General features: G+C 38.6%; 1 protein-coding gene across 9 annotated transcripts in view; it reads left to right on the top strand.

The window, feature by feature from the left end:
- THRB (thyroid hormone receptor beta) overlaps positions 1–20,379 on the top strand; it is a 175,545-nt gene that overhangs the window by 114,419 nt on the left and 40,747 nt on the right. For all 9 annotated transcript variants that reach the window (XM_026057264.1, XM_026057262.1, XM_026057258.1 and 6 more), the window contains one exon: positions 6,841–6,905. In XM_026057264.1, coding sequence (XP_025913049.1) covers positions 6,899–6,905 — 7 coding nt within the window. In that variant the 5' untranslated portion in view covers positions 6,841–6,898. The remainder of the gene's footprint in view (positions 1–6,840; positions 6,906–20,379) is intronic.

Raw genomic sequence — 20,379 nt, 5'->3', positions numbered from 1 at the left:
AACCCTACTTTTTGTGATGCTGTGGAACACCTACATTTTTTGTAGATGTGTTCAGCAGGGCAGCTTTACCATCCAGCCAGTTCTGCAAACCATATGTCCAAACTGAAGTCTCACCAGTGTGGTGCTATAGAAGGAATTATTTTGTCCATCTAAATTAATCTAAACTGTTCACCCTGCAGTTCTGCTTATTAAAACCTAAGTGCTTTCAAAAATTTGTAAAGCAACAAGGTTACAGTTATAACTTGTTGGGCTTATTGTTTGCATATAATACTTTTCTGGCTTTTGAACTGTGAAATAGCTGCTGAAACCTTCACAGAGCTGAACACCTATCGCATTATGGTCTGATCCTGACTGATGCAGAGCATCCATAATCTTGACTTATTTGTGCTCAGCAATTCTTAGGGTATTTTAGAAGTGAGTTAAAATAGGAAATTCTGAGCCTGAAAGGTAAAATCAGTACCGTGTCCTAAACAGTACATGTTCAGGGTCATTACTCTGTGTGAAGAGGAAGGAATAGGATTAGACAGAACTGCTGAATATGCATATTATAAAATTAATTAATTCTTTGCCTTTATGATAAGGTGCTTCAGGAGAGGACGCATAAAATGTTTAAATAGATAATGCACTGTATTTTTGATCTTATACTTTATTGCACCATCTTACATCCTCATGAGTTGAGCAAGCCCAGCGATACAAAGTCTGAATCAAAGTTCACTTCTGAGCTTGTGCCTACAAGCTAGTTGTGATGCAGCCTTTTCATTAAATGTATTTAGAAACTGGATAGGTTTTTATTTCTCATATGAGGCATGGTTGTTCAATATGTTTTATAAGGGAGAGAATACTGCTTGCTCATTATATAGGTATCATGTACCATAAGCTATGGTCTAACACATTTTCCACTGAATATGTATTGGCACAAAACCCTCTGTATAACTCAGCTCCAAAATGTTACTTTTGCTTTGCTGTTGAATATTGAAAACAAATTTAAAAGTTCAGTTACAAATCAATACAGCCCATAGCCCGGCTTGTCATTTTTTGTGATGTGGAGTTGCCAGTTCAGATTTTCTCACTAAAAATGGAAGTTAAAGCGAGAGTAACATTTGTGGAGGGAGTTTACAGAACAAAATGTTCAGATGACACATCAAATAATTCGCCACCACAAAGCCAAGATGACCCCCAAGAAAAATAAAAGTGCCATGGCCCATGCCAAAACAAAGCATGAGGGGATCATGTCCTGGAGCAGGCAGTCGAAACACGCTGGAACATTCCCCTGCGCTTCCCAAGTGCCCAATTGCGAAACTGCAAGAGCTGCTTTTCCAAAGGGACGTGGTACAGCTGACTTTAAAAGGGGGATTGCTGGGCTCAGTGGGGAAACAGTCGGGCTCGAGCAGGATCCCCTGAACTGGAATTGCTCTTACGAGGTCACCCTGCTATGCAAGAGTGTGTCCGGTCTGAAGGTTGTGGTGTCCTGCGTCACGTCCTCGTAAAGGTCAAGGTGTTACAGCCAAAAACTGTTGACTGGGGCACCACCTCTRAGCATTGCTGGTGTTATTACTGGGATATTTGAGATTTAGTGAAGATTTTGTTCTCCTCTCACTGGCTGGCTTTCTATTTGTTTTTCCTGTAAGACACAATCTTGTGTCTGTGGGATCCATCCAATGTCCACAGATACAGTAGTAATGCCACCCATTCGTGAACTTACTTCCAAAAATGAAGAGATGAGCATAACAGAGTTTAAGATATTAAATTGTTTCAATTGATTTGTTTTTCTCTCCACTTTTTGAACCTCTGGAGGAGACCCACCTGCCTATAATTTGACTTCAGGTGTAAGCCTCTAGTGGCATTTTCAGATTCAAAATTCAGTCTAAGATGTGTTCAGAAAAACATGAATCTCCCAGTCAGAAAGGGGTTCCACTCACTTCTCCTAAACTGTTTTCTCCCACTCCAGTTGTCACTATTTATCATTCTATTTACTCTCTTCACATCTCTGCTTCCCTCACTGCGTCCCGTTGTCTTCACAGTCTCCAAACCATAAATGTACTCCACTCTGTCCTTCTACGTAGCATCTTTCCCAGCAAACCCCTGCAGATCTTCACCTCATTTCTGCCCCTTTCCAGTTTTCTTACCCTTTTTAATCTCCCCAGTACTCTGTGCTATCCAACTTTTGTCCCCTTATGCTCTGTTTTCCCTGGGTGTCTTTGCAGAGCTTCTCTCGCTGCTCATGGGGTTTGTCAGCCAGCTCCTGGCTGCTGCCGCTTGTCGGGCCCACAGCAGTGTCCTGCTCGGTCCTGGACATGCTGGCAGCCTTCCTCTCCTGTGTGCCGTCGCATTCTTCCTGCCCGCTCGTGGTCTCAGCAGGAGGCCCTTCCCCTTGAAGGCAGCCCAGTTCCAGTCGCATTAGAAACAGCGAGCATTAGCCTGCCAAAACTAGCTGCCACTGCTTAAATCTGAAGCAATGGAGTAAGGATGAAAACCCTCTCAGTCCTCATCCCCCAAGCACTGTAGCCCTTTTATATATTCATTATTTTAGTCAGTGCATTTGTATGTAGGCGGAGGCACTTGGTGAGAGTGGGTGAACGCTTCACCACATTGATTAATGTTAATTGGTTAATCACCTTTCGTTATGAAAAAAGAAAGTGTGTGCAATAATTGGCAATATGGCTTGACAGCATGCCTAGACTGGAGACCAAAGCCTGAGAATTAATTCCAAATATGGCCATCTCAGGCCGGTGGAGATTAAAATACCAAAGATGTGCCTTTTTTGATTTTTGGTCAAATAGGAGTATTCTTTTCCTGATATGTGACTGTATATCTGAAACAAAATTCAGGATATCTGCATTGAGAGAATAGAGTAAATATTTTGCTGCTTTCTTTTGAGGTATCCAGTATGAATGTGAGGGCTATGTTGTTAAAAAAAATAAAAAATAAAATAAGGCTGAACTCTAGTGACTGAAAACAGCRTGCTACCCCTTCGGCTGCCTCTGCTCTCTGGTGGGGAGATCACGTGGAGAGCTGGGATACCAACCTCTGGGGTGGCCCTAAATGGTCTGAACTTGTGACTCGGAACCATGAGACCCTTGGCTAGCTCTTTGTGGACAAACAAGAGTGCTCAGCGCATAAAGGATCATCTAATGAAGACTGCTTTCTGTGTTGTTAGCAAAGCTTAAACATAAAAATTGTGTCACTTGTGGAAAGAAAGAAAGTTATTCTGTAAAGTCCAGGAAGGCTCCCATAAATTCTTGGCCTGATGTGGTAGAGGCCAAGACTGTGACTCATCTGCCTCATTCCCATTTGTGTCCATTCACATACTTTTTAGTTGCAGGCACTGAAAAAGAATCCAATTTTATCCTGCATCTTCCATATTTATGCAGCCTTCTGGAGGAAACTGCTATAATTAATGTAGATACCACATAGAATTCTTCCTTGCTTAAAGTAGCACACAATGCTGGGTCCTCAGAAGACATTCAAGGTTTTGGATACTGGAATGGTAAATAGTTCTGTACTTCCACAGTGTTTCCATCAATGTGCTACATCCTTAGAAAGAAAAATAGGAAATAACTTTACTTCTGGCATATGAAGTGCAGGAGAAAAGAGTCATTTTAAAACATTTCCCATGCATTTGGAAAGACTATTCCAATCATTGTCAGGTACAAAGCAGGTATTACAGATGGGCTCGTTTGCCATGTTTATATTGGCAGTTGCTAGACTGACCGACTATTGGAGATCTCATCTTGCYAGGTGCTCTCCATTTACGTAGCAAAAATAATACCTGCTCCAGTAAACTGATTTGTAGACAGATGTGAGGAGAATAAGAGGATGTACACTCTCCACTTTAAACTGTGGGACAGAGGAAGACTGTGCCAAAGTCAGATATCTTAGTATAATGCTTTAAACAAAAGACTATCTTTTCCGTCAGACATTTCATAATTAGTTTTTTACACAAGTGACAACTTCCTTCATGCCAAATCCTGGTCTCACTGGGAAAAATGGCAAAACTCCCAGGATAGCTAGAATTTTTCTCTTTGTACAGAATTCATTGAGGAACTTTGTATTTCTCCTTTTTTCTACTTCTTTTAATAAGTTGGCATATAAACAATAATTTTAGGATTAGTAAGTAATTATTTACAGGAGAAACAATTTTTATTTAAAACACTCAATTGTTTACTTCAGGAGTACTTATGTGTCACTGAGTCACCAAACCACAATTAAATTCTGGGAAATGGCTCATTGCTGAAGTTCTTTGGGTCCTGTGACATGGTAGGATGGATCAGATTCTGATTTTAATTGGTGTCCTGATCTAAATTTGTATCCTCTTTAATCTTTTGATTGACAGACCGTAAAGGAGTTTGGAGTACCACAAGATGTCAGGTGCAAAAGAAAAAAGTTGTTGGCGGCTCTGTTGTGCTGTTTGTGCATAGCAAACATCAAGCAGAGTGTCTGCTTTTCTCCTAAGAGTTTAAGGAGATGCTCCCTTTTCTGAGTAGAGCCCAGAGTCCCGGGTAGTTTGCTTGGAAGGAAAGCCAAAGAGAAAACRCACAGTCAAACATGTAAGCTGGAGGATATTTTACCAGTTCCTGCTATAAAATTTTCAGTTGATTTTACTTTGCATTTGCTTTACAATTACAGTAAGCATTAAGGGTTTTGGAGTTTTGGAGATGCGGGCTTTTTTTTTTTTTTTTTTTGAATCACGAAGCAATTTTGAATCTTGCAATAGCAATTAATTTAGTTTAAAGATTTACCGGATAAGCCAAGTTAATGTAATGAGGCATAAAATGTTGAAAAAGATACAGCATAAATTACAGTGAAGATAATAGAGCCGTTAAGGCAGAAGGTCTAAATTTGCATGGGGAAAAAAAAACCCGCTGCTGTTCAGCTCGCTGGTCAGCCAGGGACGATGCGCAGCGCTGTGGTTTTCCTCCTCGGGGTTAAACCAGAGCGGAAGGCTCAAGGAAGAGGGGGAGCCGCTTCGCCCCCGGCCGCCCCCGCGCTCCGGCGGCGCCGCCCGCGGCCGCCAGGGGGCGCGGCTCTGCTCTGCTCTGCTCTGCGCGGCGCGGCGCTGCTCTGCTGTGCTCTGCTCTGCGCGGCGCGGCGCGGCGCTGCTCTGCTCTGCGCGGCGCTGCTCTGCGCGGCGGATGGACCCGCGCGATTTGACGCCGCGTTTCTGCCGAAACCTTGCAATGTGTCCGTCCCTTCGCCTTGTGGAGAGCAGCGATAAAGCGTGAGGTGGCGGGCGTATGTGTGCCTACGCGAGGGAAACCTAGGTTTTTTCCCCTCAGCAGGATTTTTCTCTGCTTTGCTAACGCGGTGACGGAGTTGGTTGATGAGCTTAGGTGAAATTGCAAGAGTGCGCCCCAGATACATTAATTATATGGTGCATGTGTTTGCTCTAACTCACCTGCTTTCTAATTCTGGTTTCATAGTCTGTGCCTAAATAGAGCAGATGCTCATGATGTCCTTTTAGCCTGCTGTTGATGGAAGATATTTCAAGGACAAGAAATGCTCCTAAAGAAACAGCAATTAAGTGGAAATATGAACTTGGCTGGGTTGCTGGGTGTACAGAAGGAACCCAAAAAAAGATCAAAATATGGTTCATGAACATAAAATGTTGATTAGGACAATGTAAGAGAGACTTTATTTCCCCTATAAAAAGTCATTTACATGTTAACATTAAAAGATAGATTTTTCCTGATAATCAGAAGAGCTTGATTCTGATCTCATGCCAGTTTTACACTGCCGTTAGGGGGTCAATTTTAAGCCCAGAGTTTCTTATTTTAAAAATTCTAATGAGATCTTTTCTCTATTTTGGAATAATACCTGTAGGATTGTCTCTGTTTGAATTGGGTTGTCTATGTTTAAACCAGAGAGAGAAGCAGGATGATCAAGCTGGGAAGCGTTCTGGGGGGAATAAGATTCCTGAAAGAGGGCGTGCTGCTTGTGGTACCCTTGGTTGAAAAGTGGTGTGGCTAATATAAATACAGATATTGCAGAACAAAGATGCTGTGACTGGTATCAGTGATTTTTCTCCCCAACACAAAATTACCTTGCAGGGCTTCAGTCTTTGCTGCTAATCAGAAAGAAGTACAATTTAGTATGTCAGTATGTATGAATGTACATCTGAAAGAGGGAGGCAATCCAAATATTAAAACCATGACTTCAGGATACCAAATTCAGTTCCTCACAGCTACTGTTATTCCTTTAATAAAATGGAAGATGCCATTGTTCAGAAGCTGAGTTATAAGTACATATAAATCAGTTTGCTACACAAATGAGTAAAATGACTGACTTGCATTTCAGAACTTTGTAGATGTTAATAGACTTCTGTGCTTCAAATGATTGAAGAAGAATCAGTATAACTGTAGGCAGAGGATTTCTAATTCCTCTGAATCCTCTTTTCTTAATGAATCTGAGAATAATGCACATGTATCATTAGAAACAGTGAGATAAAAAAGAATTTGTTCCTGAAGTTACATATTAGACCTAAAGGAACTTTTACAGAAAATTAGGGGAAAGTGTTCCATGAAGTGAGCAGAAGCAGTTTTTCCACATCAGCAGCTGTCAGCTGTACAAGCTCATTCTTTTTGACCTTGCCTCCAAAGCCCTGGTATCCACAGATCTTCGAGTCCAATAGGATTTTGGACCTAACTTGCATTCATTGCCCTATGCAATGCAACAAGGTGCATTGAATTTAATATAATGTGTTGTGACATCAACATGGACTGTGGTGTTCAGGATCCAAAACATTCCCTCCTGTTTAAAAGTTAACATTATTAACATAATTATTATACATACTTGCATTTATGGATGTGTTACATGGGGTGTTTTTTTTCCTTTTCTTGGCAGGTGACATTGGTGACAGAAGAAGAACAAGAATGATTACTTATCCATAACTCCCAGCAGTATGTCAGGTAACCATATTTCCTAAGAGCATCTCTACAATATTTCTTGCTTTTTTGGAGGGTTTATTATTCAAAATTTACTGCAAAATGGTGCTTTTAAAAAGTTCTGATTTCACTGGTGCTGGGAACTGAAGTCTTCCCTCTATGCAGAGTACATAGATAGGAGGCATGCAGTAATCTTCCCCTACATTTTTCCCCTGAAACTCCTATCCTCCTTGGGTTTCCTTCAGCAACAGTGCTGTATTTTATTCTAAATGCACATTTCAACTTCAACTTTTCCTGCTAGAACTGCCAGAACAGTGACAGTTTCTGCTGACTAGGTTAGCATAAGTTATTTTGTAACATGGACACATTCCCTGAGGTTCAAAGTGAGACAGTCAGATTCACTTTTTATTGATTGCTAAGCACTCTCCAGATAATAATTGACCAGGTCTGTAGGTAGGCTGAAGATCCAGAGTTAAAAGGACGCTTAACTATTTTAAGTCCTATTTACCATCTCATCCCTTTCAGTTGTAAAGTACTGGAAAGCTATACATGAATTAGCTGTTTCAAAAAGATATATAGGCTAGTCCAAGAACAGGATGTCCACAAAGATTTGGTTGTTATGTGGAGATGATATAGAAAACCAGAGAATTTCAGATTTCTGCAATAGTTTTCAATATTCATCAAATCACATAAGAAAAAGAATTGTTCTGCTGATATTGTTTGTCAATGGCATTTAGCTGTTGAAATATGTATAAATAGATCCTTTTAAAAGCCTATTTGTAAAATGCAGCATGTGTTACATAGGGAAAGTCATAACAAACAAGCCTCAGTTCCTGGTGTTATGCTCAAGGGACAGTTTATTTTTACTCTCTGGGCAGTTCAAATATCCTTTCTCCTACCCTAGAGAGCTCCCATCCCATTGTCTGGTGTTGGCCAGCAAAGGTTAAAAGCTGTATCCACCAACAAGGCTGCAATTTTACTTTTGGGGTTCTGAATGTAAGGTGGAGAGTAACATTTAATGAACGTATGGAGGAAAAACAGAATATTGTTTAAATACATGCTTTAGTAGTACAACATATTGTTTGCGTATGTGTTTAATTTCCATGCAAAGGTGGATCGTTTGAGTATTCTTCTTGTGGCTTCTTTGCCATTCTTTGAAGCAGAGTTTGGGCACAGATGGCAAGACGAGGGCAGAGGGCACCACGGCTTCTGGTGAAATTAAGTTACCTTGTCCTTGATTGGTGTGTCAGGCTCGGGATCAGCATCACCGCCACCTCAGAACTGGGAGGGAATTTGTATCCTGAGGCTAGGATAGGCAAGGTCCACTGGAAAGTTTTTGCATTCTTCTGTAGTCATTCTTGGCATGATAATTTAATTAAACAAATACCTGTTTTTGCAAGAAGTTGTGGCATTGACATATAACTCTCAGTCTCTCCAGCTCGCTCACGTGCTCTGTTCGGTCTCATGTCACAGTTTTGTTTTTTGACCTTTTATTACAGGGCTTAAATTTGCTATGGTTTTTGTGGGCGTGTTTAGTAGCTTATGCTGCGTGATGGCAAATGATGGGGTCTAAAATGCAGTATACCCGCTTTACCTTCGCCTAACCTGTACAGGTTGTAGCGCCAGACCCATCCTCCTGGCCTTCCCCTTGCATGGCAGCTGAGCTCAGTGGAGACAAAGCCTAATCGGAAGTGCCTACATTTTCAGCATTTCTTTAGAGAGGAGTGGGCAGAACAAATATGTGCAAAGAAAACAATTGCCAGACAAAAAAAAAAAGCTCATTGAAGAAGAAAAGTGTTGGTGCAGCTGGAGATGCCCAGGGCTTTCTATTAGAAACAGTTTATATTTTCTGTTTCCCRTTATAGGGATGAAATTTCCTACATGAGTGCGAATGCAAAAAGAAATATGGATGACATAAAAATCTTTCAGACTTCTGGCTGTGTAATTACCACAGGGCAGAGCCAGATAGGACTCCTTTCCTAATGAATGAAAATAAAAACTTAGATTCTGTTACTGAGTCACTGGAATATGAAAGCAGAATCTCATCCAAAACTAATCCAGTTGCCTAAAATAATAGGCTGTATTATACTGGTTTTTTGGTAGGTCATTTCTCTGTGCATATGTTACATTTTTATTGCAGTAAGAATTTTTCTTCTGTAGGCACTGCCCAAAGCCTCCAGTTTCTAGTGCAGTCTGGAAGAGTTCTGTCTGAATGAAGGTTGTAGAATTTGGCCTGGGGGTACTAGGCATTACTACATTTTACAGTTGCCATAGGAGAAATATTTTGAATGTTTTGACATCTCAACTTCAAAAACACACTTTGATTATTTCGTAGCCCACATCTGTGAGTGTATATGCCTTTGGCTTTAATAAAGAAAGAGTTCAAAATTTCCAAAATGATATTGGGAACTTCAAACTTTTCTGTATTCAATTCAGGTGACATGGAAGGATTTCAGAAAAGTAAAAACCCATTATAAATGTGTACATTTAAAAATAAAAAGTTAAATAAATGCACTAGGTACAATATTTTTATGCAAAAAAGTAAACTCAAAGACCAGTGTTAACAAAGTCCAAACTACCATCACTTTTTCTTAGAATGCAGTCAAAATAAAGTTAACACAGAAATGCAAATGGGGCTAATGAACCCCTAATATTGTGTACTTGATTGGCTTTAGAAGCTGACAAGTGAAAAGGTGGACTTACAGGTTTTGCAGTCTCTGTGCTCATCAATATACTTTTGTAACCATGCTAGTTATAAATGTCCAGGCTTGCCTAACCTCTTTGATGTACACGTAACTCAGATGATGACCAAACATTCAGATAAAGTAATGATTCAGGAGGGGAGAGCTGGGCATAATATGTCTTGCAGTTGAGACAGACACGTTCTGTTCTCGTAAGCTTGGTACAGCCATAAATAAATAGTTTTCAGACTACTGATCACACACGCATAAAGCAAATCTGAAAGTTCAGCTTTCCTATTTTGAAGCCTAATTTCTTTAAACATTTTGCTTCTTTTRTGATCGACTCAGTAGTAAATCTGATGCTTCTAAAGAACAACAAGAGAAATGCATTTAGGGAGTGTGAAATATACTTTATGTATATGGAAGTAACTAGAAAATGCTCAGTTGGATGCTAGCATTCCCATAGTCCATCATCAGCTTTACAGTTAGCATCAGAAATTACAGTGAATGGAGTCCTGGAGAAAGATTATAAGCGTTTTAAAAATTAGTCCTATTTCGGCAGTAACTACAGGTCTGTCTGCCATACATTTGTACAATAGAATAGGAAATTTAAAAAGTTGGAAAGTAATGTTTTCCCATTGAGATGATACAGTACTTTCAAAGAAATAAATATACAGCATATCTTATAACAAAATTCTTGCTGTTTAAATATTGTAGTGAAGCTTCTGGCTGTAGCATCGTCGTTCACTGGCACTAATCTACAACTGAAGGCTTCTGTGTGTCTATTTACTCCAAGACACAGGACAAGCCCTGAGACAGGCCTCCATCTTACTTCACTTACTGGAGTGAAAACTGGAGACGGAATTCAAGAATGGGTTCTAAAACTTCAGAAAATAAATAGTATTTGCAGAATATCATAGATCTCGATAATGTCACCTTCATGGTCTATGAAAACAGAGTGTAGAATAATGGTCTCAGCGAAATCCAGAGCAACTCTTGCACTTCAGTGAGGCCAGGATTTTACCCTGAATGTGTTTTGGTTTCATAATCGACCCCAACATTGTGCTTCTACACTCAAATATTCACACTGTTCTATTTGATAATGACTGTAAAGTTAGATCAAGATAGGAATTATAATAAAATTAAGTGCTTACTTTAAGGAATATAATTTAAATGTCATAAATGCATATTTTCAGTAAGTGGAATTTAATATGCAGTATTTCTTTTAACAGGTAACTCATTTAGAGAAGAAAATTAATCAGCTTTTATGCAAACAAATGCATTTGAAAAACAATATTTCCCAGGGGCTTGCATGTAATTTCCAACAACTGGGAAAAATAATAAAGTAGGATAGAAGAGGATCTCTTTTTGAGTCTTTTCACTGTAATGCTCACTAACCTGTAAATATGCCATTAGTTCAGATGGAAAATAGTTTTATTGTGTGACATCAGATGAGAAATGATTTCTCCTAAATTTCTATAATGATTTTCCTAGGGTAATTTAATTTGGCATACACCACTGTCTGACAGCGCAAACTGTCCCACACTTCTTGTCCAAAAGACCACGATAAAATCCCATTAACTCAAATGTATTGTTTCTTTTAAGTAATAGACTTTTTAGAAGGACAGTAAATACTTTAATATAAGGTTTTGTTATGCCAGGATTCAGCAGCTTTGTAATGAGCTTTTGGGGATTTTCAAAAGGTTAACAAGATTTATATTGTGGGATGTTTTTGCATGAAGCTATGAATCACTCCATGATGGCTCTTATTACTTAGAAGCATATTTCTGAATATGCAGTTAAAAATATCACACTTAGTAAGTTCTAGGTTACAGACATTCTGGTTTAATTTTAACTTTTTTGTTTCAAACTTTAATGTTTTACGTGATTTTAAGAAGTGCCATATAAATACAAAAGTTTCAAAAGGAAAGTAGTCTGTATAACATTTTGTAATGTTTCAACGTTTTATACAATTCTCTAATAATATGTTGGGATTTTCTTTCACTTCATGAAAAAAAAAAGGTTCTCTGAAATCATTATTTCTTTGGGAGAAACAGGGTGGTGTTTCAGTTTGGTACTTACAGCTCAAGAATACCTGCTGCATTTTCCAGAAAAGATGCACACGTTTTTCAAAGAAATAGTATCTGGTTAGGTTTCACTGTGAATGGAGCAAACAGACATGTATTTTTTTTAGTTTTGCAGCATCTGGTAGCCATTTTTTTAAGTATGTTTCATTCTGTTAGTGTTGGTATTTTTTCCTTTTCCATTGCTTTCAATTAACAACCAGTATATTTGGTCCATTTCTATAATCCTTTTCTGTAGTGGAAAGGAAAGCTTAAGGAAATTGTAGTGGAAGAGCCACTTCTTTTAAAGTTAGGTTTGAAAACCAGAGATGCTTCTTTTGGGAAACTTGTCTTTCTGAAATATAATTTCTGATGGGAGCAGATTGTTAAGTGTTAGAAATTTTGAGTTCCATTCTTAGACTGTATAACACTGTGTTTTACTGCTGCCATAGGTTAGAGTGAGTGCACAGTGCTGTTAATATAACTCATACGTGTTAATTTTGCATGAAAAAACTGTAAAAATAGTTAACAAACAAACAAACAAACAAAATGTCCTTGTGTTTTTCCGAAGTTTTCTCCACTAGCCTATAAAACAAAACACTTTCCTTTGCTAAGCTTACCCTTGGATCTGCAGCCTGCCATTTTATATTCTTCCTAAGCCTGGCTACGAACTGCTGCCCAGTTCTTCTGATACCTCAGAGCAATGAGCTCACACTTCTTGTCCTTTATATATAGTTGTATATAGAGAGAGGACAGTGATTTCTGGGGCCGATGAAAGCTGACGATGAACTGTGGGAGTGCTACTATCCAATCAAGCATTTTCTAGTTATTTCCATGCAAATAAAATATATTTTACACTCCCTAAATGGATTTCTCTTGTTCTTCAGAAGCATCAGATTTACTACTGAGTTGATCATAAAAGAAGGGAACGTTTTAAAGAAAGGTTTAAAGAAATCAGGCTTCAAAATAGGAAAGCTGAACTTTCAGATTTGCTTTGTGTGTGTGTTATCAGTAGCTTGAAAACCATTTATTTTAGGGCTGTACCAAGCTTCAGTTTATTACAGGTTCTAAAGAATCCTCTCCTCACATTGCCGTTGGTCTTTCTGAAGATGTCTGTGATTGCATTATTTGGGTAAACTTCATCATCACTAGCTGTTTTTTGGCTTTCACAAACTCATTATATCTTTGTCATGACTGCTAGTTTTAGTACCTCTTTTTTACTTGACCATTGCTCAAGCCTCAGTTCTTGAACAGCAGTTTTTGGTAGTGCTATTTCAAGATGCAGGATTTCTTTGAGCAATTCTAGAACAAAAATGGCTTAAATTATTTAATCTTCTTGAAAAAACAATGAGCTTCAATTATGTGCACATCTACCCAGGATTTGCTGTTAGTAAATGGTGGCTAAATACATTATCCATTCCTCCCTGGGTGGAGTTTGAAGGTCCAGCGTGAGGAAGGACCATCCAAACTGATCTGAGAATCAAGACTTTACAAAAACTATGGCAGTTATTTGAAAGGCAACTTTGTTTCCCAAATGGTTGCACTATAATTTATACATTTTTAGGATCTTTTTTATGAAATTTTGATCCAGTAATCTGGAAATAATGCTTTGCCTTATCACTTAATTTGTTTTAGTAGGTTCCTGGGTATTAAAAGAATTACCTAACATAACATGAAGAGAGTAATAATGCATCGCTATCCATAAGGACATCAGGTTAACCTTGGTTAAGAGGCTGGTTAACCTTGGTTAAGAGGGAGGTGGTTCTTCACATAAAAGGGAGGCAGATATTGGAGCTTGTTGCCAAAGGATGTTGTGGTTGCAAGAAGTTTACATGGTAGGAGCCTGGAGTGTCATTTTAAAGAAGGATCGTTTGGGTCTTACTACTGTGTAGATAGGCTACATGGGTTCGGGAAATCCCTTGGGTTGAAAATAGTTGGCGGTTGGCAGACTGTTGGGGAACTCTTACATGTGCTTGCTGTGTCCTTCCTCTTCCCCTGGCATGCACCGATGGTCACTGCTGGGGCATAGTAACCGAGCTGGCTGTTCGGTTTGAACAGCACGGGCGTTCTTGTGTCCTCAGGTGTACGCTGCTCCCCAAGAAACCTCCCTCCCATGCGTCGTGTACAACTAGGAGAGGGTCAAATACCTTTCAAGTGTATGTATTGTGTAATGCCACTTTCCCAGTTCCATTGTATATCCAAACATCTTACTGCTTTTTCCCATATACCTTTGGTCATTCATTTCTTTTTCTTCTAGTATTTTTATCAGCTCTGTAGCTGTCACAAGCTTCCATATCCAGGTACAGAACTCCTGTTCATTTCTCTAGCTAGAAGGTTTCAGATAGTGCTTTATATACCAAAACCCTGAACCATTTGCTTAGAAGCTGCCTCTGGTTACCTTGCAGATGAGCTGTCACATTCCTCTAGATAGTCTTTTCTTGATTAAATTTTTTTTTTCTTACATTTAGAAACTTGAGTGCAATGTCAAGCCCAGATTCCTGATGAGATAAATAAGTGTCTAGTATTTCTTTAATAGTTAATAGAAATATGATGTGTTTTTAAAAAGCAGTTTCAATGGTTCATACTGAACCATCGTTTATGTTATCTGGCAGCAAGAACCAGTATAAAGCTATTGCACTGTATAGTGCAAGTTTGTTAATATTATCTTTTTTATGTATTAAGAACCTTTTACATTTTATATCTGTGCACCATTTTTCATAATGATTTAAGCTTTGTCCAAAAGATTATTTGAATACATTGAAATATACTTCAGTATATTTAAAACTATATTCTAAAATGTAATATTTAAACATTTTATAATATTGCCACAATTAAAGGGAGATTTTCCTGTCATGGGTTAAATAATCCTGGTGCTGTTTGCTTCCACAGACATAAGCACACACATCTTTCTGAAATACCAGAAACGACATAGTGGTTTCAGTAGACATCACTAGTTCCACATTCTCACTCAAGTCTTTTGTCTCTCATTGTGCACTTTTGTCATATAGCACCTGTTACTTTTACATTTTAAAATTTGAGGATATAAATCACATGTTCTCAAAGGTTTTTTTAGCACATTATATGAAATCACAGTTTGGATATCTGTAAATAAGAATCTGGCCAGTCTGTATTAGCTCCATCCATCCATGCTCCATCCTCCTCCTTACTGAAGCAAACACAAGCCTGATTTAAAAGTTAGGAAACTCCATTGAGAAATGTTTCCATGTTTGATAAAGAAGAAGAAGAAAATATATTGGTGTTGTTCTGGAGAAAAGAGAAGGGGAAGGGGGGAGAGGAGGGCAGGAGAGTAGAGAAGAAGAGAAGCAAAATGAAGGAAAGAAAAGAAAATGCTCTGAACTGCAACACTAATGAGAAGGGTAACCTTAGCCTCGTCTGGCACAGATAGTTTTCTGGCACAGATAGTTTTATCATTCCAAGCATAAACACACATGTAACTCACTCGCTTTTACTGATAGTTACTTTGCATGCTCTAAAATGCTTGTACAAAACATGAATCAGGTTCTAATTTTACTGGCTGGGAGGTGATTGCAGCTTTTTTATTTTTTTGTATTAAGTTGTTAAGTAAAAATCATGTAGTGTTATTGGACTGGTCCATACAAAGCTGGGCTGCTTGATCAACCTACTATGCACTCCTCAGTCATAATCCTGATTGCATTTGCCTTAGCTGATCTCTTAGAAACCAACCCACTTCGATGTCCTTAGATGCTTGTATACTTCAATGTTTAAAAAATAGTAAAAATGCTTGCACTTGCTGCTCAGTTTGCAGTACATTTCAAATATTAGAAGAGGTAAACCTGTATAAAAAAGTCACTTTTCTCAGTCTTTTGTTTTCCAATCAAGTCAGTTAGTGACAATTTAGAGACTGCTAATATACTCATCTACGGCTGTTATTTTGATCAGCTACAAGCTGAAATTCTTGAAGGGTGTGAGCAGTTTTGGAAAGTAAAACAACTGTTTGTTGTGAGAGGAGATGTCTTTGTAAATGTAGAAATGGCAATCCTGTGACGTCCCAGAACTGGTGATTTACCTGTTGCCTCAGGGCTAAATGATGGCCTGTTGCTGAGGGTGAAAAAGAAAGAAAGAAATGCTTGCGCTCCCCAAAAATGTGTGAGCAGTGTAGACTGTGTGGAGCGGGAAGCATGATACTCTGATACTGCAGCTTTCACTGCCGATGCATCTAGTTGGCAAACTGGAGCTAGCACTGTATAAAGCAATAATAATAGTAATGGTAATACAAATGCCACTCTTGCGCGTACCAAGCCAGATCCTGAAGATGGGACAAAGGGTGTAGCTCTCAGGGTACATCAGGCAGGATGTAATCCAGTGCCCCTAGGTGCCTTCACCCTAGGTTAAGGTGAGTACGTTGAACGGGCACTCTCTTAGTGCTCTTCTCGGTACTTTCCTGCGCACCCTGAGTTTTTGTCGGGGTCGAAGTTGGGGATAGCTGCACAGCTCACTGCAGTAAGAGCCCYGTCCTCCTGGCAGCTAGGACTCGCTGCTCTCGAGATGTGCTGCAGAAGGGAGAGGCTTTTCCTATCGCCTCTACCACAGCTGGCAGATAGAGGAGCGGAAAGAAATGCATGTGACTGTTTGAGATGGAAACCAATGAATTATTCTGCTGCTTTTGCAGGCGTTTGTGTACTGCTGCTCAGATAACACTGCATCTCTGAGGGCAGACCGTCCCTCATGTTCACCCATTAGGAGTCTTAGCTTGGTCTGTAATGAACAGTTTCTGAGGATTTTTCCTTGCCTGTCCTTTTAGGTTAGCTCGATTGGCCCTTCGTTGCTTAAACTTTGCTTCTTCTCTAAAACAGCCTTACCTTTAGAGGCACTCTGATGGGAACCTGAGAAAGTCTTTTGAAATGTTGGCTGCTCAGGTGTCGGTTGCTGCCACAATATCCTACTTAAATACCTCTGAAATTACTTGATGATTCCTTTACTTAGGTTGACAAGAAAAAGCTCTAGACCCTTCTTATTAGTCCCTCTTTACTCTGAAACGGGGCCTGTGGTTTTAGTCGTAATTCACCCAGGAGGCTGTCCTGCTTTCACCCTTGATTATGGCCATTTTAAGAGTAGCTAGAGGGAGAGAGAGATACTTCTCTCACAATTAGGGAGCTCAGACAAAATTAAATTAGCATACTTTATTAAGGATAAAATCAAAAAACCAGAAGCAGATGTAAAAGATTTAAACTGCATTCTCTGTTGCAAAAAATCTTTTGAAAAATTCAAGTGAGATTTGTTGAAAGAAAAGGAGTAGAATAAATAATGTCATCCTGTAGTGAAACTGTAATTTAACATCTTAACAAGCTGAATGGTAATTTAGGTTATACATATGTGCTGTAGCACAGAAATACAGGAAAAGAAGACAAAATATGAGATCCCTCCGTGGTAGTTCCTTAATACTTACTCTCCATCTAGCAAAATTTGAATGCAGAATGTCCCTGCGGACTTAAGAGAATTTATGAAGTAGAAGCTTGTAAAATTAAATAAACTGCAGCTAAGATAGGAATCAAAGTAGTGAGACAAATTTCAAAGGGAACTAAAAGGAAAGGAAAGCTAAAGCTGCTTGACCCTGGGTTAGCCGTTGTGCAGCGCTGCCTGGGCAAATTCCAAGGGATAGAAGCTGTAATAGCAACAGGTTATTCTCATCACTTAAATGTGCCCATTATCATATTTAAAAATCCCTGAGATGCTTTGCAAACAGAAATAGGAAAATMTGTTTTCATTTTCTTTTTTAAATTAAGTTTTAGAGTTCCTTGCTACATGTAAAAATCTGTATGCATTTTGTGACTATCTCTCTTAATCTTTAGGGAACACAAGTTTTACCATTGTGTGTAACTGTGTTTTTAAATGTACATTTTTTAATTTAAATCAAAGCTAAAGCAAATCCTCATGATATAGGCTAAAAAGACAGCATAGATATTCTTTAATATCAAAGATAAAGTTGGGGAAAAGATGTAGCAATTTATGCCTAACAAGACTGAACAGTCTGGATTATGAGTCACTGATCTCATTTCCAGGATGAAAAGCAAGAACTGTGTAAATTATTTAACTGAGTTTTTTTTTCACAGAGTAGAGGCTTAAGTGGGGTCAGTGGTCTTTTCAAGAAATTGGCAAAGCATAAGATATCTGTATTTATGAGAGAAGCATAGACATGCCTATATATATGTGTGTGTGTGTGTGTGTATGTGTGTATATATATATATATATATGTTGCACATGCTAGGATCCCAAATTTATATAAATATATTATCCATAAATATATTATCCATGCAGGGAGATAACTAGAAAGTGAAAGTAACTGAAGGGCACATTATCTGAGGTTATAGAAATCCTAGGAGGGCTGGGTTGTGGTGCGCGATTCCTGTCCATGCCAAACAGAGGGAGACGGCCACGTTCGGTTTGGATCTTACAGGGAAGTTCCATTCAGCTCCCAGAGGGTCTTACCAGAACTATCCAGTCTTTCCCTCTAAGTTTAAACTTATTTTGAGGTCTACCAGATCTAAAAGTGTTCAAATTAGGAAAACAGAAAATTTTCTATTTCATTATTTTCCTTTTTAAAAAATTTTTCCTAGTATTTTCTGGTTTGCTTTCACTATTCTCTTTTAAATCTGATTATCCTCCTACAGATGATATTCTCTTGCCGTATTACCACAGTTAAAGTCACTTTTTAATCTTACTAATAAAAACAAGTTTGAACTAAGACCAGATCTATAGAGCCAGAAGTAAGGAGGTAAGAACAAATTCTTTAGTAATCTCACGTGCCTTATGCACCGAAGGCTGTGTTGCCAGATAGTTTCCTATTCAAATTCATGTTATTGATGTCCAGCTGAGATACAGAGGGTAGAAGGAATGGACCTTAGATTTCAAGCATCAAGTGAGCTTAAACTACAAGCAGAAAGAAAAGCATGGATTTACATTTGAAATTAAATATGATATTTAGAAAAACTATGTATGTGAACAGGGATTAAGATACAATAACAGTATTTAATACTGACCATAATTAAATCTTCAGAATATGTCCTATATTAGCAATGTTCCACTTAATGGAAGTCTTAAGACAAAACTTTTAAAACTAGCAATAGTATGATAGTTCTGGTAACTGAATTCCAAACTTATTTTTAAACATTTTTATCAGAAAATTACTGACTTGGTATGCATTTATTTGCTAATATGAATATCAGTGACTTTACTAAGTGAAATTTATGTAAAAYTTACTCTTAGGTCCCTCAAAAATAGCAGAATCTTACAATGATTTTAACCACAATGGATATCAGTCATCAAATGACTGGAATTTGACATTTTCTGCATGCAAGTTATAAAACAATATTTTATTTGAATTTGGATGCATATAATCTAAAATAAAATAATTTCTTTAAATGTGGAATATCATCTGTGAAGTGGCATTTCTATAACATTTAGTTTTGCTGCCCCAAGAATAGAATATGGGCTGTATTTAGATTTATGGATTTATCAACTGATGCTATTTCAGAGCCTTCTGTATAAAAGAATAAATAAATTTACCTAAGCTTTTTGACTAGTTAGATCAAATCATGCTGCTTTAGTGGTGTTATCTACAGAGGACCTGAATGTCCAAGCTCCTGTGATAAAATGCGTGTCTCTGATACTGCCCTATGAGCACCACTAGAGAAAGGCAGGAGGTATCACAAGCGTGACGGCTAAGCATGCCCACATAAGAATGTAACACTTAGGTAACAGAGTGTCCCTCAGGTCAGCCTACAATAASAGCAAAGTCAAACAAGGCTGAATCCTTGATGTTTTGCGTTTTAAGTATCTGAAAATTGTTCACGACCAGCCTCGACCTACAAGACCTCAAATGATCATATGAGCGAGGCAATAAATGGGTGGTAACTTCCCCTGGGGCCCATGTGCTAGTTGTGRTGTTGGGAAAGTTACATCTAGCGTTAACCTGTCCACATAGAGCTGCCTACTCGTTCAGGCTTCAGAGATGCGGAAATTTTATATTTAATGGTACCGAAGAGAAACTGTGGTTGCTGAAGGGGCATGGCTGAAAGGCTTGGCATCGTACCAGTGCGGTCCGGTGGAGATGCATGGGAATACCATGGCACCGGGACAACTGGGGAACCACTTGCTTTCCAAAACACCACACCTGAGCAAGATTTTGGCAATGCCAACAGTCTGTAACCCTGCAGTATTTGCCAAACCTCCAGAAAGTGGCCTCCTGTCCCGGGACAGACTGATTCACCTGCCTGACAGAAATCAGAAGTGGAATGTAGTGGTCATAGCAGAAAAACATTTGTGTTGGAAAAGGCGTTCCAAAATTGATGATATCCCAAGGAGCAGACAGCAGCTTTCACGATGTCTACATGCTTCAGCTTGGACGAGCACAATTTTACAGCCAGGCCATACAAAAGCAAACTTTCAAGTCATGTCAAGTGCCCGGGAATACCAGACAGAGAAAAAGAAGTGTAAAGGTAACCAGCATTATTATACAGAGCATAGCAAATATTGTGTTAGGAAAGAAAAAAAAAAGGCCGTTATATCTGTGTTTATGGTCAGGGTTTTGGCCACTGGTAAAAGCATTATTGTGTGGGGGATGTTTTCTTGTTATAGCTTTTTTTTTTTACAGCAGGATTAATTACAATTTTTAGCATTTCTGTTTATAGGAGTTAATAGCTTTTTAAAAGTCCTGATGACAATGTGATAAGTACTTAATAGGGTTTTCAGTGTGATATATAACACAAAACCATT

The sequence above is a fragment of the Apteryx rowi genome, unplaced genomic scaffold (assembly GCF_003343035.1).
Source record: "Apteryx rowi isolate R43461 unplaced genomic scaffold, aptRow1 scaffold_138, whole genome shotgun sequence".
NCBI lineage: Eukaryota > Metazoa > Chordata > Aves > Apterygiformes > Apterygidae > Apteryx > Apteryx rowi.
The sequence above is the reverse complement of the archived record's forward strand: the minus strand, read 5'-3'. Positions and strand labels throughout refer to the sequence as shown.